The sequence below is a fragment of the Lissotriton vulgaris genome, chromosome 4_1 (genome assembly GCF_964263255.1).
Source record: "Lissotriton vulgaris chromosome 4_1, aLisVul1.2, whole genome shotgun sequence".
Classification (NCBI taxonomy): Eukaryota; Metazoa; Chordata; class Amphibia; order Caudata; family Salamandridae; genus Lissotriton; species Lissotriton vulgaris.
The window spans coordinates 495,045,987-495,072,727 of NC_141691.1; the positions used below are offsets into that span (position 1 = coordinate 495,045,987).

The 26,741-nt window shown below is 46.3% G+C and overlaps 1 protein-coding gene across 1 annotated transcript in view; it reads left to right on the top strand.

Annotated features, from left to right (window-relative positions):
- The window catches only part of RBM41 (RNA binding motif protein 41), a 163,055-nt gene that overhangs the window by 43,150 nt on the left and 93,164 nt on the right, over window positions 1–26,741 (top strand). Inside the window, exons 2-4 of the mRNA XM_086964649.1 lie at window positions 15,778–15,894; window positions 18,542–18,734; window positions 20,195–20,399. Coding sequence (XP_086820775.1) covers window positions 15,778–15,894; window positions 18,542–18,734; window positions 20,195–20,399 — 515 coding nt within the window. The remainder of the gene's footprint in view (window positions 1–15,777; window positions 15,895–18,541; window positions 18,735–20,194; window positions 20,400–26,741) is intronic.

A 26,741-nucleotide genomic window follows, 5' to 3' on the forward strand; every position in this document is an offset into this window, starting at 1 on the left:
CTTGCAGTCCTGAATAAACGGCTCCCTCTGAATCCCCTTGTGTGGCCTCTTATCCTTTCCTGCTGGAGGGGTGTTCTGTGTGGATGTAAATTGCGTACTTGCCAGTTGTACGCAGGAGGCTCCGTTCCACTAAGCGGCATAAGTTTTGCTGGCATCAGCTGTCGAAGCTGCTCTCTTTCGTCCGAGTTATCGGAACCACTTCTGCTCACCTCTATCGCAAGGTCAGCCAAGGACTCCTGCCAGGCGCAGCTCGTGACTGCACGAAGAGCCGAAATCACGGTATTGTCGTCTCAAGTCCAGGCTGCTCCGCACTTCAGAGGTTGGAATGATAAGGGGACCCGAGGGAGCATGTGGGACTTTCATTGACACCGTGAGAACTCCTCATTTCATCACTGCGCCTTTACCCTCTACATGGTGTTCCAACCCGCAACTATTCTCACCAGGAGCAGTGGCTTCTGGGAGTTGGAGTGTTTCTGAGCCACTACGGACTACAACCATGTGACTTGGGGGTGGAACTCACTACCTGCCAATCTGGTGGGAGATGGACACTTAAAGACGTGGGGTGGGGTTTCAACGCGGTAGCTGTGGCAACAGAAGAAGGCTCTCACGCCGAAATGCATCTTGCCTTGCAGTCCTGAATAAACGGCTCCCTCTGAATCCCCTTGTGTGGCCTCTTATCCTTTCCTGCTGGAGGGGTGTTCTGTGTGGATGTAAATTGCGTACTTGCCAGTTGTACGCAGGAGGCTCCGTTCCACTAAGCGGCAGAAGTTTTGCTGGCATCAGCTGTCGAAGCTGCTCTCTTTCGTCCGAGTTATCGGAACCACTTCTGCTCACCTCTATCGCAAGGTCAGCCAAGGACTCCTGCCAGGCGCAGCTCGTGACTGCACGAAGAGCCGAAATCACGGTATTGTCGTCTCAAGTCCAGGCTGCTCCGCACTTCAGAGGTTGGAATGATAAGGGGACCCGAGGGAGCATGTGGGACTTTCATTGACACCGTGAGAACTCCTCATTTCATCACTGCGCCTTTACCCTCTACATGGTGTTCCAACCCGCAACTATTCTCACCAGGAGCAGTGGCTTCTGGGAGTTGGAGTGTTTCTGAGCCACTACGGACTACAACCATGTGACTTGGGGGTGGAACTCACTACCTGCCAATCTGGTGGGAGATGGACACTTAAAGACGTGGGGTGGGGTTTCAACGCGGTAGCTGTGGCAACAGAAGAAGGCTCTCACGCCGAAATGCATCTTGCCTTGCAGTCCTGAATAAACGGCTCCCTCTGAATCCCCTTGTGTGGCCTCTTATCCTTTCCTGCTGGAGGGGTGTTCTGTGTGGATGTAAATTGCGTACTTGCCAGTTGTACGCAGGAGGCTCCGTTCCACTAAGCGGCAGAAGTTTTGCTGGCATCAGCTGTCGAAGCTGCTCTCTTTCGTCCGAGTTATCGGAACCACTTCTGCTCACCTCTATCGCAAGGTCAGCCAAGGACTCCTGCCAGGCGCAGCTCGTGACTGCACGAAGAGCCGAAATCACGGTATTGTCGTCTCAAGTCCAGGCTGCTCCGCACTTCAGAGGTTGGAATGATAAGGGGACCCGAGGGAGCATGTGGGACTTTCATTGACACCGTGAGAACTCCTCATTTCATCACTGCGCCTTTACCCTCTACATGGTGTTCCAACCCGCAACTATTCTCACCAGGAGCAGTGGCTTCTGGGAGTTGGAGTGTTTCTGAGCCACTACGGACTACAACCATGTGACTTGGGGGTGGAACTCACTACCTGCCAATCTGGTGGGAGATGGACACTTAAAGACGTGGGGTGGGGTTTCAACGCGGTAGCTGTGGCAACAGAAGAAGGCTCGCACGCCGAAATGCATCTTGCCTTGCAGTCCTGAATAGACGGCTCCCTCTGAATCCCCTTGTGTGGCCTCTTATCCTTTCCTGCTGGAGGGGTGTTCTGTGTGGATGTAAATTGCGTACTTGCCAGTTGTACGCAGGAGGCTCCGTTCCACTAAGCGGCAGAAGTTTTGCTGGCATCAGCTGTCGAAGCTGCTCTCTTTCGTCCGAGTTATCGGAACCACTTCTGCTCACCTCTATCGCAAGGTCAGCCAAGGACTCCTGCCAGGCGCAGCTCGTGACTGCACGAAGAGCCGAAATCACGGTATTGTCGTCTCAAGTCCAGGCTGCTCCGCACTTCAGAGGTTGGAATGATAAGGGGACCCGAGGGAGCATGTGGGACTTTCATTGACACCGTGAGAACTCCTCATTTCATCACTGCGCCTTTACCCTCTACATGGTGTTCCAACCCGCAACTATTCTCACCAGGAGCAGTGGCTTCTGGGAGTTGGAGTGTTTCTGAGCCACTACGGACTACAACCATGTGACTTGGGGGTGGAACTCACTACCTGCCAATCTGGTGGGAGATGGACACTTAAAGACGTGGGGTGGGGTTTCAACGCGGTAGCTGTGGCAACAGAAGAAGGCTCTCACGCCGAAATGCATCTTGCCTTGCAGTCCTGAATAAACGGCTCCCTCTGAATCCCCTTGTGTGGCCTCTTATCCTTTCCTGCTGGAGGGGTGTTCTGTGTGGATGTAAATTGCGTACTTGCCAGTTGTACGCAGGAGGCTCCGTTCCACTAAGCGGCAGAAGTTTTGCTGGCATCAGCTGTCGAAGCTGCTCTCTTTCGTCCGAGTTATCGGAACCACTTCTGCTCACCTCTATCGCAAGGTCAGCCAAGGACTCCTGCCAGGCGCAGCTCGTGACTGCACGAAGAGCCGAAATCACGGTATTGTCGTCTCAAGTCCAGGCTGCTCCGCACTTCAGAGGTTGGAATGATAAGGGGACCCGAGGGAGCATGTGGGACTTTCATTGACACCGTGAAAACTCCTCATTTCATCACTGCGCCTTTACCCTCTACATGGTGTTCCAACCCGCAACTATTCTCACCAGGAGCAGTGGCTTCTGGGAGTTGGAGTGTTTCTGAGCCACTACGGACTACAACCATGTGACTTGGGGGTGGAACTCACTACCTGCCAATCTGGTGGGAGATGGACACTTAAAGACGTGGGGTGGGGTTTCAACGCGGTAGCTGTGGCAACAGAAGAAGGCTCTCACGCCGAAATGCATCTTGCCTTGCAGTCCTGAATAAACGGCTCCCTCTGAATCCCCTTGTGTGGCCTCTTATCCTTTCCTGCTGGAGGGGTGTTCTGTGTGGATGTAAATTGCGTACTTGCCAGTTGTACGCAGGAGGCTCCGTTCCACTAAGCGGCAGAAGTTTTGCTGGCATCAGCTGTCGAAGCTGCTCTCTTTCGTCCGAGTTATCGGAACCACTTCTGCTCACCTCTATCGCAAGGTCAGCCAAGGACTCCTGCCAGGCGCAGCTCGTGACTGCACGAAGAGCCGAAATCACGGTATTGTCGTCTCAAGTCCAGGCTGCTCCGCACTTCAGAGGTTGGAATGATAAGGGGACCCGAGGGAGCATGTGGGACTTTCATTGACACCGTGAGAACTCCTCATTTCATCACTGCGCCTTTACCCTCTACATGGTGTTCCAACCCGCAACTATTCTCACCAGGAGCAGTGGCTTCTGGGAGTTGGAGTGTTTCTGAGCCACTACGGACTACAACCATGTGACTTGGGGGTGGAACTCACTACCTGCCAATCTGGTGGGAGATGGACACTTAAAGACGTGGGGTGGGGTTTCAACGCGGTAGCTGTGGCAACAGAAGAAGGCTCTCACGCCGAAATGCATCTTGCCTTGCAGTCCTGAATAAACGGCTCCCTCTGAATCCCCTTGTGTGGCCTCTTATCCTTTCCTGCTGGAGGGGTGTTCTGTGTGGATGTAAATTGCGTACTTGCCAGTTGTACGCAGGAGGCTCCGTTCCACTAAGCGGCAGAAGTTTTGCTGGCATCAGCTGTCGAAGCTGCTCTCTTTCGTCCGAGTTATCGGAACCACTTCTGCTCACCTCTATCGCAAGGTCAGCGGAGGACTCCTGCCAGGCGCAGCTCGTGACTGCACGAAGAGCCGAAATCACGGTATTGTCGTCTCAAGTCCAGGCTGCTCCGCACTTCAGAGGTTGGAATGATAAGGGGACCCGAGGGAGCATGTGGGACTTTCATTGACACCGTGAGAACTCCTCATTTCATCACTGCGCCTTTACCCTCTACATGGTGTTCCAACCCGCAACTATTCTCACCAGGAGCAGTGGCTTCTGGGAGTTGGAGTGTTTCTGAGCCACTACGGACTACAACCATGTGACTTGGGGGTGGAACTCACTACCTGCCAATCTGGTGGGAGATGGACACTTAAAGACGTGGGGTGGGGTTTCAACGCGGTAGCTGTGGCAACAGAAGAAGGCTCTCACGCCGAAATGCATCTTGCCTTGCAGTCCTGAATAAACGGCTCCCTCTGAATCCCCTTGTGTGGCCTCTTATCCTTTCCTGCTGGAGGGGTGTTCTGTGTGGATGTAAATTGCGTACTTGCCAGTTGTACGCAGGAGGCTCAGTTCCACTAAGCGGCAGAAGTTTTGCTGGCATCAGCTGTCGAAGCTGCTCTCTTTCGTCCGAGTTATCGGAACCACTTCTGCTCACCTCTATCGCAAGGTCAGCCAAGGACTCCTGCCAGGCGCAGCTCGTGACTGCACGAAGAGCCGAAATCACGGTATTGTCGTCCCAAGTCCAGGCTGCTCCGCACTTCAGAGGTTGGAATGATAAGGGGACCCGAGGGAGCATGTGGGACTTTCATTGACACCGTGAGAACTCCTCATTTCATCACTGCGCCTTTACCCTCTACATGGTGTTCCAACCCGCAACTATTCTCACCAGGAGCAGTGGCTTCTGGGAGTTGGAGTGTTTCTGAGCCACTACGGACTACAACCATGTGACTTGGGGGTGGAACTCACTACCTGCCAATCTGGTGGGAGATGGACACTTAAAGACGTGGGGTGGGGTTTCAACGCGGTAGCTGTGGCAACAGAAGAAGGCTCTCACGCCGAAATGCATCTTGCCTTGCAGTCCTGAATAAACGGCTCCCTCTGAATCCCCTTGTGTGGCCTCTTATCCTTTCCTGCTGGAGGGGTGTTCTGTGTGGATGTAAATTGCGTACTTGCCAGTTGTACGCAGGAGGCTCCGTTCCACTAAGCGGCAGAAGTTTTGCTGGCATCAGCTGTCGAAGCTGCTCTCTTTCGTCCGAGTTATCGGAACCACTTCTGCTCACCTCTATCGCAAGGTCAGCCAAGGACTCCTGCCAGGCGCAGCTCGTGACTGCACGAAGAGCCGAAATCACGGTATTGTCGTCTCAAGTCCAGGCAGCTCCGCACTTCAGAGGTTGGAATGATAAGGGGACCCGAGGGAGCATGTGGGACTTTCATTGACACCGTGAGAACTCCTCATTTCATCACTGCGCCTTTACCCTCTACATGGTGTTCCAACCCGCAACTATTCTCACCAGGAGCAGTGGCTTCTGGGAGTTGGAGTGTTTCTGAGCCACTACGGACTACAACCATGTGACTTGGGGGTGGAACTCACTACCTGCCAATCTGGTGGGAGATGGACACTTAAAGACGTGGGGTGGGGTTTCAACGCGGTAGCTGTGGCAACAGAAGAAGGCTCTCACGCCGAAATGCATCTTGCCTTGCAGTCCTGAATAAACGGCTCCCTCTGAATCCCCTTGTGTGGCCTCTTATCCTTTCCTGCTGGAGGGGTGTTCTGTGTGGATGTAAATTGCGTACTTGCCAGTTGTACGCAGGAGGCTCCGTTCCACTAAGCGGCATAAGTTTTGCTGGCATCAGCTGTCGAAGCTGCTCTCTTTCGTCCGAGTTATCGGAACCACTTCTGCTCACCTCTATCGCAAGGTCAGCCAAGGACTCCTGCCAGGCGCAGCTCGTGACTGCACGAAGAGCCGAAATCACGGTATTGTCGTCTCAAGTCCAGGCTGCTCCGCACTTCAGAGGTTGGAATGATAAGGGGACCCGAGGGAGCATGTGGGACTTTCATTGACACCGTGAGAACTCCTCATTTCATCACTGCGCCTTTACCCTCTACATGGTGTTCCAACCCGCAACTATTCTCACCAGGAGCAGTGGCTTCTGGGAGTTGGAGTGTTTCTGAGCCACTACGGACTACAACCATGTGACTTGGGGGTGGAACTCACTACCTGCCAATCTGGTGGGAGATGGACACTTAAAGACGTGGGGTGGGGTTTCAACGCGGTAGCTGTGGCAACAGAAGAAGGCTCTCACGCCGAAATGCATCTTGCCTTGCAGTCCTGAATAAACGGCTCCCTCTGAATCCCCTTGTGTGGCCTCTTATCCTTTCCTGCTGGAGGGGTGTTCTGTGTGGATGTAAATTGCGTACTTGCCAGTTGTACGCAGGAGGCTCCGTTCCACTAAGCGGCAGAAGTTTTGCTGGCATCAGCTGTCGAAGCTGCTCTCTTTCGTCCGAGTTATCGGAACCACTTCTGCTCACCTCTATCGCAAGGTCAGCCAAGGACTCCTGCCAGGCGCAGCTCGTGACTGCACGAAGAGCCGAAATCACGGTATTGTCGTCTCAAGTCCAGGCTGCTCCGCACTTCAGAGGTTGGAATGATAAGGGGACCCGAGGGAGCATGTGGGACTTTCATTGACACCGTGAGAACTCCTCATTTCATCACTGCGCCTTTACCCTCTACATGGTGTTCCAACCCGCAACTATTCTCACCAGGAGCAGTGGCTTCTGGGAGTTGGAGTGTTTCTGAGCCACTACGGACTACAACCATGTGACTTGGGGGTGGAACTCACTACCTGCCAATCTGGTGGGAGATGGACACTTAAAGACGTGGGGTGGGGTTTCAACGCGGTAGCTGTGGCAACAGAAGAAGGCTCTCACGCCGAAATGCATCTTGCCTTGCAGTCCTGAATAAACGGCTCCCTCTGAATCCCCTTGTGTGGCCTCTTATCCTTTCCTGCTGGAGGGGTGTTCTGTGTGGATGTAAATTGCGTACTTGCCAGTTGTACGCAGGAGGCTCCGTTCCACTAAGCGGCAGAAGTTTTGCTGGCATCAGCTGTCGAAGCTGCTCTCTTTCGTCCGAGTTATCGGAACCACTTCTGCTCACCTCTATCGCAAGGTCAGCCAAGGACTCCTGCCAGGCGCAGCTCGTGACTGCACGAAGAGCCGAAATCACGGTATTGTCGTCTCAAGTCCAGGCTGCTCCGCACTTCAGAGGTTGGAATGATAAGGGGACCCGAGGGAGCATGTGGGACTTTCATTGACACCGTGAGAACTCCTCATTTCATCACTGCGCCTTTACCCTCTACATGGTGTTCCAACCCGCAACTATTCTCACCAGGAGCAGTGGCTTCTGGGAGTTGGAGTGTTTCTGAGCCACTACGGACTACAACCATGTGACTTGGGGGTGGAACTCACTACCTGCCAATCTGGTGGGAGATGGACACTTAAAGACGTGGGGTGGGGTTTCAACGCGGTAGCTGTGGCAACAGAAGAAGGCTCTCACGCCGAAATGCATCTTGCCTTGCAGTCCTGAATAAACGGCTCCCTCTGAATCCCCTTGTGTGGCCTCTTATCCTTTCCTGCTGGAGGGGTGTTCTGTGTGGATGTAAATTGCGTACTTGCCAGTTGTACGCAGGAGGCTCCGTTCCACTAAGCGGCAGAAGTTTTGCTGGCATCAGCTGTCGAAGCTGCTCTCTTTCGTCCGAGTTATCGGAACCACTTCTGCTCACCTCTATCGCAAGGTCAGCCAAGGACTCCTGCCAGGCGCAGCTCGTGACTGCACGAAGAGCCGAAATCACGGTATTGTCGTCTCAAGTCCAGGCTGCTCCGCACTTCAGAGGTTGGAATGATAAGGGGACCCGAGGGAGCATGTGGGACTTTCATTGACACCGTGAGAACTCCTCATTTCATCACTGCGCCTTTACCCTCTACATGGTGTTCCAACCCGCAACTATTCTCACCAGGAGCAGTGGCTTCTGGGAGTTGGAGTGTTTCTGAGCCACTACGGACTACAACCATGTGACTTGGGGGTGGAACTCACTACCTGCCAATCTGGTGGGAGATGGACACTTAAAGACGTGGGGTGGGGTTTCAACGCGGTAGCTGTGGCAACAGAAGAAGGCTCGCACGCCGAAATGCATCTTGCCTTGCAGTCCTGAATAAACGGCTCCCTCTGAATCCCCTTGTGTGGCCTCTTATCCTTTCCTGCTGGAGGGGTGTTCTGTGTGGATGTAAATTGCGTACTTGCCAGTTGTACGCAGGAGGCTCCGTTCCACTAAGCGGCAGAAGTTTTGCTGGCATCAGCTGTCGAAGCTGCTCTCTTTCGTCCGAGTTATCGGAACCACTTCTGCTCACCTCTATCGCAAGGTCAGCCAAGGACTCCTGCCAGGCGCAGCTCGTGACTGCACGAAGAGCCGAAATCACGGTATTGTCGTCTCAAGTCCAGGCTGCTCCGCACTTCAGAGGTTGGAATGATAAGGGGACCCGAGGGAGCATGTGGGACTTTCATTGACACCGTGAGAACTCCTCATTTCATCACTGCGCCTTTACCCTCTACATGGTGTTCCAACCCGCAACTATTCTCACCAGGAGCAGTGGCTTCTGGGAGTTGGAGTGTTTCTGAGCCACTACGGACTACAACCATGTGACTTGGGGGTGGAACTCACTACCTGCCAATCTGGTGGGAGATGGACACTTAAAGACGTGGGGTGGGGTTTCAACGCGGTAGCTGTGGCAACAGAAGAAGGCTCTCACGCCGAAATGCATCTTGCCTTGCAGTCCTGAATAAACGGCTCCCTCTGAATCCCCTTGTGTGGCCTCTTATCCTTTCCTGCTGGAGGGGTGTTCTGTGTGGATGTAAATTGCGTACTTGCCAGTTGTACGCAGGAGGCTCCGTTCCACTAAGCGGCAGAAGTTTTGCTGGCATCAGCTGTCGAAGCTGCTCTCTTTCGTCCGAGTTATCGGAACCACTTCTGCTCACCTCTATCGCAAGGTCAGCCAAGGACTCCTGCCAGGCGCAGCTCGTGACTGCACGAAGAGCCGAAATCACGGTATTGTCGTCTCAAGTCCAGGCTGCTCCGCACTTCAGAGGTTGGAATGATAAGGGGACCCGAGGGAGCATGTGGGACTTTCATTGACACCGTGAGAACTCCTCATTTCATCACTGCGCCTTTACCCTCTACATGGTGTTCCAACCCGCAACTATTCTCACCAGGAGCAGTGGCTTCTGGGAGTTGGAGTGTTTCTGAGCCACTACGGACTACAACCATGTGACTTGGGGGTGGAACTCACTACCTGCCAATCTGGTGGGAGATGGACACTTAAAGACGTGGGGTGGGGTTTCAACGCGGTAGCTGTGGCAACAGAAGAAGGCTCTCACGCCGAAATGCATCTTGCCTTGCAGTCCTGAATAAACGGCTCCCTCTGAATCCCCTTGTGTGGCCTCTTATCCTTTCCTGCTGGAGGGGTGTTCTGTGTGGATGTAAATTGCGTACTTGCCAGTTGTACGCAGGAGGCTCCGTTCCACTAAGCGGCAGAAGTTTTGCTGGCATCAGCTGTCGAAGCTGCTCTCTTTCGTCCGAGTTATCGGAACCACTTCTGCTCACCTCTATCGCAAGGTCAGCCAAGGACTCCTGCCAGGCGCAGCTCGTGACTGCACGAAGAGCCGAAATCACGGTATTGTCGTCTCAAGTCCAGGCTGCTCCGCACTTCAGAGGTTGGAATGATAAGGGGACCCGAGGGAGCATGTGGGACTTTCATTGACACCGTGAGAACTCCTCATTTCATCACTGCGCCTTTACCCTCTACATGGTGTTCCAACCCGCAACTATTCTCACCAGGAGCAGTGGCTTCTGGGAGTTGGAGTGTTTCTGAGCCACTACGGACTACAACCATGTGACTTGGGGGTGGAACTCACTACCTGCCAATCTGGTGGGAGATGGACACTTAAAGACGTGGGGTGGGGTTTCAACGCGGTAGCTGTGGCAACAGAAGAAGGCTCTCACGCCGAAATGCATCTTGCCTTGCAGTCCTGAATAAACGGCTCCCTCTGAAACCCCTTGTGTGGCCTCTTATCCTTTCCTGCTGGAGGGGTGTTCTGTGTGGATATATATATATATATATTATACAGCTGACCTATGAAGTCACCCCAACGTTTGCCCGCACCCACAAAATAAGGAAGCCTGCTAGCATACGATAATCCTTTAACCTAAAACCTACCCACACTCACATCTAAGCCTGTTCTGCTGTGTACCCACTGGGCAGATTTCTGAAGTCAATAAATGTCTGCATTCTCTGTTCCTTCCTAACTGTATCCCTTCTAGTAGGGATTAAGATTGATAAGAAAGATCTTCCATATTCTGTTTTACCATACCTGGGAGCAAAACCATTGCAAAGATAGGGGCTCACCTTTGCTGCCGGATTCATTTTGTACATTTGAATCTTTCCTATTCCAGTTTGCCTCACACACAAACCAACACATGAGCCAAAGATCACGCCCATGCAAGATCTATTGGGTTTGCCAATGTGTGTATATTTAGCCATATTGTACAGCAGAGCTGGCTGTTGTGCAGCATGACTGAAAAGAAAAGAGCTACGATACTGTAACTGCTGGTTGCGTTACAGCGCTTTTTTCCTTTACTTTTAGCCGTGCGTACAGCTGCTGTGCAACATGGCTAAAAAACATTGAAATAGCTAATAGATGTTGCATGAGCAAGACCTATTGGCGTTGCCAGTACTTTTTATTTGCGCATCTCGAGAGATATAGTTTTGCTTCAGAGGTGTCAGAGAAAGTGTACAAGTAAAAACAAAACTGCATTAGGTCGAAATAGTGTGTAAGGTATTATAATTGAGGGGCTGGGTTTAAAGTGTAAATTGTCACTATAAAAAAGTAAATATTAGTTCATTTTAGTTGAGACCTACTAGCTCAAGTTACACACTCTATATGGAATATTACCTGCGAAGGAGGGCAATTTGCTGTTCTTATTATCCTTTATCCAATATGACTTTGATGTCATATAAGTGAGCCCATTTTTAGGTCTCGCCTAAGCAATCCCATTAGGGATGCTGGCGAGATTATAGTAAGGCTTTCAAATGTGTACCCAAACTGCGGATTGGGTACAGTGCATGTGAGCACAACCATGCGCATTGTGAACAGCTGCCATTTGCTACCAGACACTTTGTGCGCGCGTTCCGCCTCTGCTGCCACTTCAGCTCACCAGGCTGCACAAACCCCTCACCATTCGCTCGCCAATATCCCTCCCACCCTTCCTTTGATGTCCGCCGCGAGTTCTTACAGGCAATGGCCCTCCCCCAGCACAGAGCGCCCATCGCTTGCTTTGTTAGCCGTTTGCGTGAGACCACAGTACCCTTGCATACAAACTTAAGAATTAGTAATCCATCTTGCCCCTATTCTTTCCCCATGATGCAATTTTTAGGGGTTAAAGCTGCACTACCCATGCAAAGCTTACTAGGGGTTAAAGCTGCACTACCCATGCAAAGCTTACAACTTAAAGTTGTTGTTGGGGCACGTTGGCATGGAAACTGAGAAGGTGCCTTTTAAAAGAAGTGCTTTGAAGTTTGTATTTTCAAATCCCATCAAGGCCCTAGTGTGCAGCATGGATCAATTATTCTTTCTTTAAAGTAAATCACTTGTAAAACTGTTTTGCAAGGCACAGTACCGTTTTCAGCAGTAAGAATAGATTTCTTGCCACTAACCTCCTGTGTCCGTGAGTGGGTGACGGTCTTTTTTTAATTGAAAAAACAGTAATGTGCCTAAGTAATATACTTTTTGGCCCCTTAACTTGCTTGAAAAATAAATAAAAACACTCTATTCATTCAACCGCCGCACGTGAGCTGGAGGATAAAAATGCGCTCTCACTCGCAAGTATTACATGTAAATAGGCGGGAAGCAAACATTAGCAGAGAAGCTGCTCTTTAGAGAACCGTAGCGTTTCCACTCACTTTGCGCTTCTTCCCCGTCATTTGGCCTCATGTGTAGTCAGACTTCTCTTCCCTTTTACCGAGAAGCACGTGGTTTAAATGTGAGGAAGAAATGGAAAGGGCAATTGCATTTTCCCCCTCATATTTTGACCCCCCAAAATACAAATGAATGAACTATAGATGAGAGCCTACAGGGTTTCCCTTTTCAAGCGCGTTTTGCAGCTACGGGGTTGTCCTGCGCTCACATCACACCACCCCCCCTCCCCGCCCTCCATTGCACGGGCAGTCCGTGCGGTATGAACACGGTCAGCAAGAGTGGTAACATCTCTTGTTTATTATCTCTTCCTCCGCATCGCTGGCTCGATATGCCTCTGTCTTGCTTGCCCCTCTTCCTCCACAGCGGCCTTTATTGTCACCTCGGCTTATACTCACCCCTCCTTTCTCCCCTTTCGGCCGCTTTCGACTGCTTTGTTAGCATTGTGGGCGTATTATGATTATATTACTTAGGGAAGGGTCGTGCTAGTCCATGGTACATAGTGCGCTCCCACGTTTCTCTGGCCTCGTCTTAATTTGCCTCTGTAAATAGTTAAAATTTCTCTGGCCTTGTCTTAAGTCCTTTGTAGACAGCGCCTACATTGAGCGTGTTCTTGTGCTAGGGGCTTAATTTCAGCCGGGGTCTATCAGTGCGCACATTGGCATTTAATTCCTGGTGCTTACTCTGGGCATGTTGTACTACATATTACTTAAGGAATATGCTATTTCTGTTTTTTAACACCCAAAAGTGCAAGTTATCTGTGTTCTGCTTATTATTATTTTATTCAGCCAAGGTGTCGGGGCCACGGCAACATCTGTGCTCTTGTGCTGCCCACATAGGAAGCACACCAGCCCTATCACTGTAACAGGAGGCAGACACAGCACCCCTCCCATACTCCTAACAAACAGCTTTAGAGTAAACAGTCTGTGTACTGTTTCTTATCACTGCAATCTATCTCCGTTCACTGGCTCCTCACCCGCCCCCTTCACTCCTCTCTAAACATTCCTTCCCATGGCGTTTGGATCTCAGGAGAGAGCAGTGGCGCACGGCTGCTTTCCTCCCCTGTTGTTGCGGATTCTATCACTTATTAACACAGTGCGGTCGAGGGCGCTTTCACTTTTGTGTCTGCGCTTCTTTTACTAGTGAATTTCATGCCTATCTGTGCTCCTCACATTTGCGCATAATAAAGTGTAATTAATAAAGCACAATTGGTACCCGTCCCTGTGCAGGTCGCAATAACTGACTTACTTTCATAATTGGGTGGCAATAGTAATATCCAACACTCCAACATGTATCTCAGTGAGCCGAGCACGTTGTTATAAATACTTCCCTTTTGACAAACTGCGATACACACTGTGATAAAGGCACACTTCAACGTCTCCCTGGCCTTCTTTTAATTTGCCTCTGTAAATAATTATCATTTAGCACCTGGTGGATTGCGGGTTACCTGTAAATGTGAAGCAATGTAATTTCATTTTCTGTTTTCATGTTTCTGAATTTAAAAGTTGTTTTCATTTATCTAAACAAACCTTTAACAGGCACAGATGTAACTGTTAAAAAAAAATAGATACAGTAATGTTTGTAAGCGCTGCTTCTACTTGGAACCTTTGTAGGCAGCGCCTAGAATGAGCGCGTTCTTGGGCTGGGGGCTTAATTTCAGCAGGGGTCTACCGGTGTGACCGTTGGCACTTAATCATTAACACTTGCATTTTGTGTGTATTATGATACATATTTCTTATTTAGTCTTCTGGATACTGTTGGACTGCTGTAGTAGAAGTAAGATGTGTAGCTACCTCAGCAGTTCATACTCTTCTAGCTACCATTGGTGGGGCCCATAACTATACCTTTTTATATTGTAGTATGCTACATTTAGTTTGTCTTGATGAAGACCCATGAAAAGGTGTTGCTAGGGGTCAAAGAACTTATGCTTCGACTTATACCATTTGCAAATAATTCTATGCATTGCAGCCTTCATATTGGGTGAAGTCTGTCCCCTTGCAAATAATTTATTGTATAAGCCAAAACAGAGACTTTGTTTCTCTTTTTAATTAACTTTCTCCATGCACCTAATACTTGTTCACTTGCACTGTGCTTCACTTGGTGCACATTTCATCATATTTTGGATGAACTATAGTTTTTGTGTAGTTGTGACAAATCTATATATATAGCTTATTTTGAATTTTATACGTGTTCACTCTATATCAATTTTTTCTTTTCATTTGGTGCAATTGGGGTGTTTACTGCTTGTTTTTTACTTCAGCACTTCGTGGGAGACGATTTGCTTTCTTGCTCTCTCGTTTGTATACCGCTTCCCACTCACAACCACCAGTATTTTATTAGATTTGTATTAACATGCTTTCTTTGCATTTGTATAAATCTCTTGTTATAAACCTTTAAAAAAAAACTCCAACAATTGTGGGGAGCTTTCTAGAAGCACGTCACTGCTGATTTCACTGAGTGATCTTGTGCATGCTGTAGAATGCTAGTGTTCTCTTTTTTCATTGTTAATTTCTGTAGGGCGTGTTTTCCAAACAGAGTAAATATATCTATCTATCGCCCTCACTCTATCTATTTATCGCCCTCACTCTACCTATCTGTATCTATCTATCGCCCTCACTCTATCTATCTGTCTATCTATCTCCCTCACTCTGTCTATCTATCAAACTCACTCTATCTATCGCACTCACTCTATCTGTCTATCTATCTATCGCTCGCCCTCATTCTATCGGTCTATCTATCTATCGCCCTCACTCTATCTATTGCCCTCACTCTATCTATCTGTCGCCCTCACTCTATCTTATCTATCGCCCCCTATCTATCTTATCTATCTCCCTCCCTCACTCTATCTATCGATCGCCCTCACTCTATGTATTTGTCAATGTATCGCCCTCACTCTCTCTATCTATCTATCTATCTATCTATCTATCTATCTATCTATCTATCTATCTATCTATCTATCTATCTATCTACCTATCATCCTCACTCTATCTATCTATCGCATCACCACAGCATCACTCAGCACCACCACAGCATCCTTCACGGGCACCACAACATCACTATGCGCTACCACAGCATCACTGAACGCCACAGCATCACTCGTCACCACCACAAAATCACTCAGCGCGACCACAGCATCAATCTGTGCAACCATTCAATTACAACTGTTTCAAATATGTTCTCTCAGTGTTTCAAGCTTTATTACAAATGTCACAAAAATATGTTAATATTTCACTTCTGTTCTTGGATTTTCGTCACAATAAAATACACTGAACATAATCTTCACAAAAGTTATTTACAAAAGTTTAAGCTATTGCCATTATAAATTACAATACATTTTATTTAAGTATTAATTATTTAAATAAATTAAAAGCCATTGTTATTTGTAATATCAATACATCTAAGTCACGTAAATACAACACATATTGCATTACAAATGCTATAGGTGTCACATTTGCGAAAGTTAAAACTATTGGCATTGTAAATGACAAAGCTATTAATTACGCTATTTTCAAAACCAATACATAAATAGCAAATTTGTCATTTACAATAGAAATAGCTCAATCTTTCCTAATGCAAGACCTATTGTATTGCAAATGCTTGTTCATTCTTTAGCCATGTGCATTTTAGATTTTCGTTCAGTTAAGTGAAGGCAAAGAAACATTGGATAATATTTTTGAGTGTTTAACAGCGCTAGGTATTAATCCTCACCTTGTTTTTAAGTCCTCGCTTCAAGCGGGGCGATAAGGTGCAATAGCTATCCTATTTACTGGCGCCGAGGTTATTAGTAATGTGTGTTTTTATTCTTTCCCTCGCTCTCTGCCTAGGGTTAATAGCAGCCTTTCCAGCGACGACTTCATCTTGGAGGACTTGGAGACAGAAGGACAAAGACAGCTTAAGAGCCTCCTTCAGCACCAACTAGATACATCGATCTCTGTGGAACGGTGAGTGTAAACGTCCAGCAGCATACACTGTGCTGTTAATTCACATGTGTTATAGAGGGATTGATAACAAACATGTATAGCACGTTCTAAACACATTCAGCTTCTTATCACATCCACAAAACAATCATTTTGACTCTTATAAAGTGAAAAGGTTTTCTTAAGCTTTGATCACGTTTCACGTGTATCGTCCCTAAACCTTGGATGCACTTATGCATTGTATGCTGAGAAGATACGTTTTCAGGTCTGTCTGTCTAACTGTCTATATAACTATCTATCTATTTACTGGAAAAAAAGGTTAAAGTGCCGTTATATTAAGTGAAAATGTCCGTTAAAATGTAACTTATTAAACAAAAAAACACTGATTCACCAGTTGTAATTAACTCAAGTAACTACAATTTGCACCCCACCATGCACAGTGAAGCAGTGTATGGCGTGGGCGCGAGTTCTAGTTACTGTAGTTAGCTATACCTGGTGAATTTCAATGAAACGTTTGAGTTAAAAAATCGTACATTTTAACTGACATGTTCACCAAATTATAACATCACTTAAACCTTAACTTTTTTCAGTGTGTTTCTACGGTTCTTTTAACATGAAGTAATATTTGTTTTAACTATACCTACTAGCCCACTCTGCAACACGCTTGACCTTTATTTTTTGTCCACTCATGACCTTTATTTTTTTGTCCAGCCAATCAGATTGCTTGTTATGAGCATGCAGTGCCACGGACCTTTGCGATACTATCAAAGCTTTTGCACCCTGAAATATCTATACATTTTTTACCTTAATATCTGAAAAACTACTGAACAGATTTACACCAAATCAGAAAAGCAAGCAGGCTCTAGCTTTCTGCCAAACGTGGTGTATTTCTATTCAGCCATTATAACTGTAGCATTGTCTAAAGGTCCTGTGACAAATTGCATGGAGAAAAGACGTTTTAGCACCCCATCCCCGCATTAGCATTATTAGGCGCTGGTACCACATCCCTTTGGACCGTTTTGTTTAATTAAAGGGGAGGGGGCCCTCGTGGCCCTCTCGCCAGCCTTATTAGGCCCTGACAAACCCATCCTCCAGAGCCTTTTTTTAGTGAAAGGAGGGGGGGGGGGGGCGCATGGCCCCTCCTTGAGCTTTATTAAGCCCTGGAGACGCCATACCCTAGGGCTGTGTTTTATTGTTTTATTAAAAGGGGAGGGGGGACGCAGCCCCTCTCCCATAATCTTATTATGCCTTGGCGACCACATCTCCCAGAGTCTTTTTTTAAAATTAAATGTCAGGGGGGCCACATGGTCATCCTCACTTGGCTTTATAAGGCCTTGGGCACCCCACCCCCATGGCAGTTTTTTATTTTAATTAAAGGGGAGGGGGCTGTGCCACCCCCTCCTCCCCAAGCCTTTTCCAGCTCTGAGAACCCCGTCTCCTGGGACCTCACTATTCAAGATGGGTGCCCTGATGACCACCCAGGGCACCCACCATACACTTGTTGGGGGCTGACTCCAAGCTTTCTACGGGAAATGCCATTGCTCCAGCCCGCAGGTAGCAGCTACTCAGTCTGCTCCTTTTGCGTGGGAGCAATATTTTTATCTGTTTCCCTACCCGCATAGAATCAGGCAGGAAAACAGATGTAAAGTGTGCTCCCATACTGCGGGAGGATTTTCAAAGCTCCTTCCCACTGGAAGCATGCTTTGTGTTTGCACCTGCGTGGTGGACAATTGAAAAAAATGCTCCCACCAAGCAGGAGCAAACACAAGCTTCCTTCCCATGCTTTGGCGGGCAAGGAAGGCACTGTGTCCCGGGGTTGGGATCCCTAGGACGCTGCTAGCGAGCAGACCCTGAGGAATGGGCTCCCTTGGGCAAATGAAAGCCCAGGGAGTGCGGCTGCACGGCCCCCATCCAATTTTGAGTAATTTCAGCCCCTGGGGTGGGCTCCCAGGGCTTTGTTTTGCTCAGGGAGTGGGCTGCATGGCTCCCCTCCCCATATACATTAATTTAAGCCGTTGAGGTGGGCACCCCAGGCCCTGTGATGGCACAGGGCGGTGTAGCCATGCCTCTTCCCTCCCTATATACATCAATTTCACCATTGGGTGAGCTCCCTGGTGCCTGTAAAAGCTAGAGGAGGGGGCCCCCGTGCTCTCCTCCCATTCATTAAGCGAAGGAGCCCTTTTTAAAAACAATCCTGTGGAAGTCCTGTGTGATCCCGGCAATTTTTGCAGATTTGTTTTTTTGTTTGTTGTTTATGGCACGGGCACAGAGTGAAAGTGATCCTCTCATTTGCATGAGTCCACACTCCTATGCAAATGTGGGAATGCCCTCTGAAAATAGAGCTGGTGCTACATGTGCGCCAGCACTATTAGTAGACGGAAGGAGCTGTACAATCGTTTATGGCCTACACACACTTTGATTAGTGTATATGGCTTTTGTATTGTCATGCATGTCTCAGTGTACATCCATTGATAATATACTTAGGATTTGAGGAGGTGTAAAAGAAAGGCCATTCTCATTCCTTATATTACATAGTTTTGCTCACAACTTCTCTGCCCAGTTCTGGTCACTTTGTTGCCTTTAAGGGATTGCAGAGCACATAGCTTAAAAAGGGTTGCATTTCCTCAGTCTATAATTCTTAGAACTGTGAGTTTTCCCACTTTGATTATAGGTGCCTGTCTAAGAAAAGATGCTTTGCACCAGCTACAGTATACAAGCCTTTTGGCGAGGAGGCAGCAGGTACTTTGACTCTATCTCAGTTCCAGCACATGCAGGAGAGCGACAGGGAAACCGCTTCTCTGAGGGAACTTGGCCTTACAGATTCAGAAATTTTGCTTTGGAAAAGCAAGGACTCCGCTAGAAAGGTAAGACATATTTTACACATAAATTGGGCATTCTTTCTTTACACTATTGTAAGCCTTTGATAGATTATTTCCCACTTGTATAGCCCTGGTTCAGTGCTTATAACAAAAAATATTAACGGCTTCAGTCATCCTTAAGTTGATGGCTTAGACAAAGCTGTTCTTAATAGTTTCCTGATGTTTCTCTAGTGTTGCATGATATCTACATATTTCACCATCCTATACACATTTTCAGTATACCAATGGGTACACTAATTAGTTATAAAAAGCAAATACCAAACCTCAACAAACTGTTTAACGCAACCATGGGTTGCAAACTCAATATCACCTCATATTAGAAGAGACAGAGTTTCAAATGTATTTTACTTTTGTAATATATTGCACTAATATAATGGGCTGCACATGGCACAAAAAGAGACATATAAAGATGTCACTGGTTCATTATCCTGTTCTGTTGGATCTTTTTTTAGAATGATGATTTGATGGGCTCCCTCTACCAGATTACAATACACAGCCAGACAAATCAGAAGTAGCCATACCCAATTATTTCACAGTAACTTAAACTACAGAACTGGAAGCATTATACTTTTCTGTGCATTTTCTGTAGACTTCCGTCATATGAGACAGTGGTAGTCCATGCAACCACTGAGGCTGAGTTGGAAATAACCTGTGAAAGACTAGTGGCATTGCGGTTCTGGACAGGTTCACCCGACCAGACTGACGTTCGAAGGATAGTACAGGGCATCCCAAGACAGAGAGAGTTATAGTCCTAGACTGAGCAGAAGATGTAGGTTTTCAACCTTCTCTGAAACCTCAAGAAATAGTTTTGGATTATTAGCTGTAATAGCAGGTTCTTCCACAAGAGGACACTTGCACATGAAGTGATCTGTGCCTGAATCCTTCCTTTGTATATTGTCGAGCTGCAAGAAGGTAGTGATTAAATGACCTCAAGCTCCATTTAGGTTGGAGCAGCGGAAAGATATTGGATTGGTATCCTGGCTTGTGCTGTGCTACAACTTGTCGGCAAGGCACCATGTTAGCTGCTACATGAACAGCTCTGCCTGTCCCTCATTCAGACTACCAGCTTCTGTATCAAAGCTCCTTCAAGAGGGAGTAACTCAAAGGAAGACGTGTACCGCTATGCCATACCGATTTAATTTGTACTTGAGAGACTGGATGGGGCACTGGTCTCCAAATATAACTTCTTTGTTAGGTGATCTGTGCAGGAGGGTACCGGTCCTGGGCCAACATGTTGGGAATTTGTCCCACTGTCACTACATCCAGGAATCATGGCTCTTTCTGGAGGCTTTGTCGCTATTACCCTGAGAGTACTGATGCCATCTCTGTCCACTAACGGCTGCTCCATCTACGTTTGCTTTTCTTACATTTCGTTTCTTAACTTTAAATTGCTACAAAAAAATAATGTTTTTTTAAAACAGTTTTTTCTTTTCCTCTGTCTTTAGGGATCAGGGCTTGGGGCCGCCCCTGATGCTGTTAATGAAAGGTTGGGCGCTATTGAGGAGAAGATCTCCGAACATAAGCGGATATTATCTTTGCCCCAGAGATTTGCAGGAAGCAAACAGTTGAACAGGCGGGAGATGGAGATTGAAAATGCCTTATTTCAGGGGGCTGATCGCCATTCGTTCCTCAAGGCTCTCTATTATCAAGGTATGACCCAAATTAAACAATACGATTCTTGCGTTTTCTACCTTTAAAATCTATCCAACGTTGTTACATTTGGGTATTTTAATTCAACATATTTTTGTGGAAAACAAATTCCTTGTTTTGCGACATTGAGTTAAACCTCTTTCAAACATTTGTTGAATAGATTACATATTTGACAGTTGCTTGTTTTAAAATAATGCATTCTCCTTATAATAGTAGAGATTGGCCGTTGTGCTCTGGGTGGGTGCTTCAAATTGAGTATGAAATACTTTTATGATTTGAGGCACCGGATCTTCACGTGGGTTCAGGCTTCCCTATGACCTGACTGGGAAAGAATATCTGTCCTCACACAGTGGCGAGCCTGTGGTTTTATGCGATTCTGTGGCTGTGATATTTACCACATAATTATAGATTTCCATATTTGCAACATAATTTGCATACTTTGCAAGTTTCAATGACGGTTGTATGTAGCTGAAAATATTTCTGAAACTTCATATATAAATGTTTCTTGGTCAAATTGCTGAAAATAATCCTGCTGGATAATATGCTGCCTTATTTTTTGCTGTTACATTACTGTGTCACATTATTCAGATAACCTTGCCTATTGGTCCTGACAATGGCAAAGCTCTGCAGATGGGGGGGGGGGACGGGTAGGGGTTGAGAATTTCACATATCTTATGGTTCTCTGTGGCATATATGTTTCTATACCACTGCAGTTTTTGCACTGAAAAACTCCAACATGTAATCAAAATATTTTTGGGGTTCACTTTTATGCAAAGACTCCTCTGCTCATCTCCCTTTCCCTCCAACAATTCAAATGTTGCCCCAGTTGCTGTAACCAAGCACAGTCTCCTCCTCCAAGCCCTCCCCCCACATACCTCATCTGTGCTACCTTATGTGCTGGTTTTAGAGTGATTTGTCTTTGGAAGGTCCACATTCTCAAAGAAACAGGTTATTAGAAGAGCTGTTCAGTAAAAATAAGATCCCGGATGTACTGGAGTATATTTTCCCTCTTCTCCCGAATCCACTGTGTGAGGTCCATTTTGCAGTTGGCTCTCAGCAAACAGGGGATGTGAAGCTGGGAGGTTAGTTGTGAGGAATTTGAATGGACCTATGCTAAAAAATGTAGATGAGCTTTAGGCATATTGTATTTTATCATGTAAAGGGTGGGTAACAGTATAGGGCATGTAAATGCAATTATTCCATTTGTTATATTACCAGAAAGCTGTGAATTGAATAGCATTTCCTACCACAATTTAAGAAAAGGGGCTTTGTGGCTATTTAACTCGTAGGGCGGTATTGAAGTGACCTGCACAGAAAGATCGCTCATGGCCAGGCACTGTTGATGTGGAGGTCTCGTCAAAGCACCCAACGCAAGGAACCTCTCTGGTGCTGGTAGCAGAGAGATTTTATTTTTCTCATTTCAAGTAGGGCTGCTTCGTAAGAGCTTCCACAGTAGCATAAGGCAGAATGCCAACTGGAAACCAGGGAATTTCATTTTAAAAGGGTTTGGGCGTCCCACCCTGGCATAGGGCCATTCCCCCACCAGAAAAGAGGAAATACAGCCTTTCTTCCTCCACCTTTGCACTAGATTGCCCCCAGTCTGCCCACAGTGGGGTAAAAAGTGCGCTAGATCCCAGGGATTAATGTATTCAAAAGAAGGGGGGCATGCACCCACCCCCACAGAGGTCAATATAGTCTTTCTGTGAATTTCAGTCTTTTTTTAAAGAGATTTGGCTTCAAAATAGGATTAACATGCATTTTGTTCACTTGTGATAACATGCGTTTCAAAATGAGCAATTTCGACCCTGATTGATATTAAATTCAGTTTATCTTTTTTTTCATTTTATTTTTTATTATTTAGAAATCTTTAACCAAAATGTAACTGCACTTGCTAGTTGGAAATGTAGCATCATGTTAACTTAATTTTATTGTTTTTCTCTGAGTATCTGATTGAGCACAAGTGTCTATGATCTTGGATCTGTGTTGGACACCCACTACCTCGCTGTCACTTAATCACCCATTGGAGTCTTCAGTGCTCTGTGATAACCTGATTTAATGGCACTGTATGTGTTCTTGGGCCATTGTTGGACAACCAATGTCTGACAGTAAGTAATTATTCCACCTTTCAAAGGGATAATGTTCCAGACAGTAGGCCTGAGTTTGTATCTGAATGAGCGATAGGGCTTGTGTTCTTCGGCATGTGTTGGACACACACTATTCTCGCTCTTCTTTTCTTTTCTTTGTTATCCTCAAATCTCTGTGATTAGCTCAATCCTTCACTGTGCTTTTGCATACTTTTTCTTCCATTGCATCGCCCACAAAATCCCTGGTTGTTGCCCTGAGTACTGCCTTGGGTGAGTGGGTGTGTGCGTAAAACCGGACACTTGTTGGACCCCCTTCTCCTCACTCTACTTTTGCAGTCATGGGATCGCTCCCCCAAATCCCTGATTATGGCCCTGACTGCTTAGATGAGCGAGAGGGGCAAATTTGTGCACTGTTGTTTCCATTGGAGCGCTCCAACCAATCACATTGTATAAAGACATTCTAAATATGATGACAGAGAATTGTAAGGAATATATAAAAAAAGTTTTACCCCTTCAAGTTTTGTCCAGTACCTTTTATAAGCTCACATATCTCAAAAACTACTGAATGGATTTACCCCAAATCAAAAAAGCGCACTTTAAATTCTAAATTTGGTGACAAGTTTGGGGGAAAGCCGTTGAGTTTTTTTTGCTGTATCTTTCAGCAGAATTTCCTATGGCAGCTAAAATGGGAAATTATACACTTTTTCACCCTCTCCTTAACGTTTTCCATTCGTACAGGTATTTATTAAATTTGCCATGCAGAAACTTATCTGACTGAGGTTACAGATTGCCAAGCTTCATTTAAATGTTACATTGGGGTTTAAAGTTGTAAGCAAATCAGTATAAAGCCTGCCCATTGGGAAGTTGCAGCTGAGCCATAACTACACAGTGGCACATGCCACTGTGTAAATTAAGGGGTCCCAGTAATGTAGGAACAAAATGCAGAACAAATGAAAATTAATCAACCAAGAAACGAATTAGTCCACATTGTTTTAATCACAATGGGAATGTATATACCAAATATACACTTTATCCAACGAAGTTAAAGTGTATATTTGGTATATACATTCCCATTGTGATTAAAACAATGTGGACTAATTCGTTTCTTGGTTGATTAATTTTCATTTGTTCTGCATTTTGTTCCTACATTACTGGGACCCCTTCCTATAATCACTTTGATAACCCAGGTCCCAGTGACTTTAGCTGGGTTTAACCCCTTATCAATACCCTGCTGTGTAAATTAGTCAAAGGCAGAAATTAGTCTCATCTTCTGCAGAGTTTCTGCAGTTCAGCCTGTTCCATCACCTTTTCCAAATAAGATTTCACCTCAGTGCAGTAATGTTAGGCAACCATATTCATATACCTCCATCTTGCATCATTACATGTGTCTTTTAGCCTGATTCCATGAAACAGGTCTGCTGTTGCTGCTTTTTCCCTTGTAGACGGAGCTCAAACTCTGGCAATTCATAACCGTATGAACAAATGTAATAGATGAGACAATCCCTTTGGCCAGACCTTGCTTAGACATTGTGTTGACCTCTGTTCATTTGTACAAAAATTGCAAAGAGCTAGTGCCTCTGGCTACAGCTGTCCGTTCTTGAAGATACATTGCAAGCATTTCTTGATGTCCATATAGTGTAATCTCTCGGCAGCTGTAGGATTCGGGGAAAAAAGTTAGGATTCAGGGAAAAAGTTAGTTACTTTGTCTTCTCATTTAAGTGACAAGTCAATGATATCTTAAGGAGCAGATTTCAGATTAGTACTGAAATCCACCTTATCTTTACAAAACCACACATACGGCTTTTAACTTGACAGTCCACATATCTTAATTACTCATCTTGTAGAAGTTACAGTTAATCAAAAGTCTGTCTTCCAATATTAATGTTGATCTACAGATAGGCTCAAATGAACCCTTGATAAAGTCTGCTAAACTGTATTAAACTTCCATGCTGGTCAATTGTCATCAATGGTGAGGAAAATCTGAATAAACCTCCAAGCAATTCCTTTACTGTTCCTATTGAAGGTAGTGAAGAGTGGTCATATCCTCTTAATTACCAGGACATCGCTGTCAAATGCACGGTAACTGAAGAATGACATAGACCTGATCGAAAAGGGTGCAAAAGCTACGCTAAAATATGGTGAGCATCTGGAGCAGATCTAGTGTGAGCCCAAATGTAGAATCTTTTTCATTTCATCCCATATTACTTTAAGGTGGAAAATGCCCCATCTGCTTTTAATACGTTTTTATCCAGTTGTTTATTAAACTTTGTTTTTAATTCTTTTTAAAAACAATTTTGTAAATGTTTTTATGATATTTCTATATCGAAATAAAGCTTTGATGATGATGGCTTTTAATATCGGAGGACAGTCCTCTGAAAAATCAGATGCACCAAATTCTAACTTCTGAGCAGCAAAGCTGTGAGGTGCAAGGATTGAGGATCACGATGCAGAATCTGAGCATTGTTCAGGAGAAGAGACGTGGATCTGGTTTGAATTACACATTTTTCTGAATAGACATTTTCAAAAGTTCTGAAAACTAGTGTTACCTTGACCTTGCTGGAGCTATTAGCCTTCTTTTCCAAGAATCTTTTTGAATTTTGCAGTCTACCCTGGGCACCAGAGGAATCCAAGGCAAAGCGTAGTGCCCTTCCATTTCATCAAAAACTCCTCTCCTTGGGATGCTGTACAGGGAAATCTGCTTGTGAAGAACAGACGTGTACTTGTGGTGAATAGCAAACAAGTCCCTAGGCTTATCCCCCCATTGAGCAAAGATAAGGCCTATTATTCAACTACCATTAGTGTGATCCTCGCCTGCTGAGATCATTCACATAAATATTCCCTAGCCTTATCAAGTTTTCTGCATTAAGATCCACTTTGCTCTCTATGGGTCCAAAGCCAGAGTTTCCGGCCCCCTATCAGTATAGAAAGAGATCTTGTACTCCCTTGCTGTGGATGTAGTTAATACATTGCTGTGATGTCTGTTCAGATTAGCACTTAGTTCATTTGAATTCTTCAGTTGGAGGAGAAAAGCCTTGACACCCAATCTCACTTCCCTGAGTTCTAGGAGATTTATGTGACGTTTAGATTCTGGGGGCCATATTACAGAAGGTGCTCAGGGGGCGTAACAGGTTTTTGCATCCACTTTGCCCCCCCCCCCCCCCCCCCCCCCCGGCCATTTTGGTATTACAGAAGGGGCCCCAGACACTTGTGCAGCCCCTTCTGTAATACCGATAGCGCTGGCATACTTAAAGCACCAGTGCTACCTTTAGAGTGCGTTCCCTCATTTGCATGGGGGGGTGTACCATGCAAATGAGGGAATCCCTTTGCTTGGCGCCCGCCGCCCGCCCTTGGCACTTGGGTGCAGAGGCAAAGACCATCTCAGGAGGCGCACTGGCAGTTTGTCACCTAAAAGGTGGTGCAGTCCGTGCCGCCTGCACAGTGAAACATGGAGCAGCTCCTTTAAAGACGGACTGTATTTCACATGAATGCGCTGCACCCAGGGCAGTACAAGTTCACTGCTGCCCTGAGGGCAGCACATTCTATGTAATGTGGCCCACGTTCTGTGTTTGCGCCTGGCGCACCTGTTTTAAGGTGCGCCAGATGCAAACAGGGAAAGTGTGCCCTAATACATGTTATGGCCCTGGGACAGCTGACTTTAAGCAGATGGATAATTCCACTGTGATGAGACTATATGGTTAGTTAAAGTACACTTCATTCAGACCAGAAGAGCAGACCTGGATTATTGATATGCCTTTCAATGGTAACAGTGCCTTTGGGAAAAGGGTAGATGACATCTTGAAAACTATTTAAACCGATATAGGCACTGCAAGACCACCGAGCACTTTACAAAGATGACAACGCTATCAGAGATGTTATTAGTACGATCATGGTCTTCAGTCAACACTGTATGACTCCAGCGGAAATACAGGCAACAATAGTATCATCAGAGGGGTCAGTCCAATAGGGCAGCCCTGAGGTGAAGAGGAGGCGAGTCTCATGCCTTCAGGATCACAACAGAAGACTGTGTAACTTTCTAAACCTTTCATTTGACCGTGCAAGTAGGGAGGAGGATTACATTTTTGCATCCAGCTTGGCAGGATATTGCGTACTACAAGAGGGTATGGGAGTTCTAATATGGCTTCCACTTCGGAATTTGTAGGAATCACATCAGATAATCCACCAAAAAAGGAAGTTCACAATCCTCTATTTAAATTTGAATAGATAATAACATTACCTGAGAATGGAGCAAGAGTCTTTA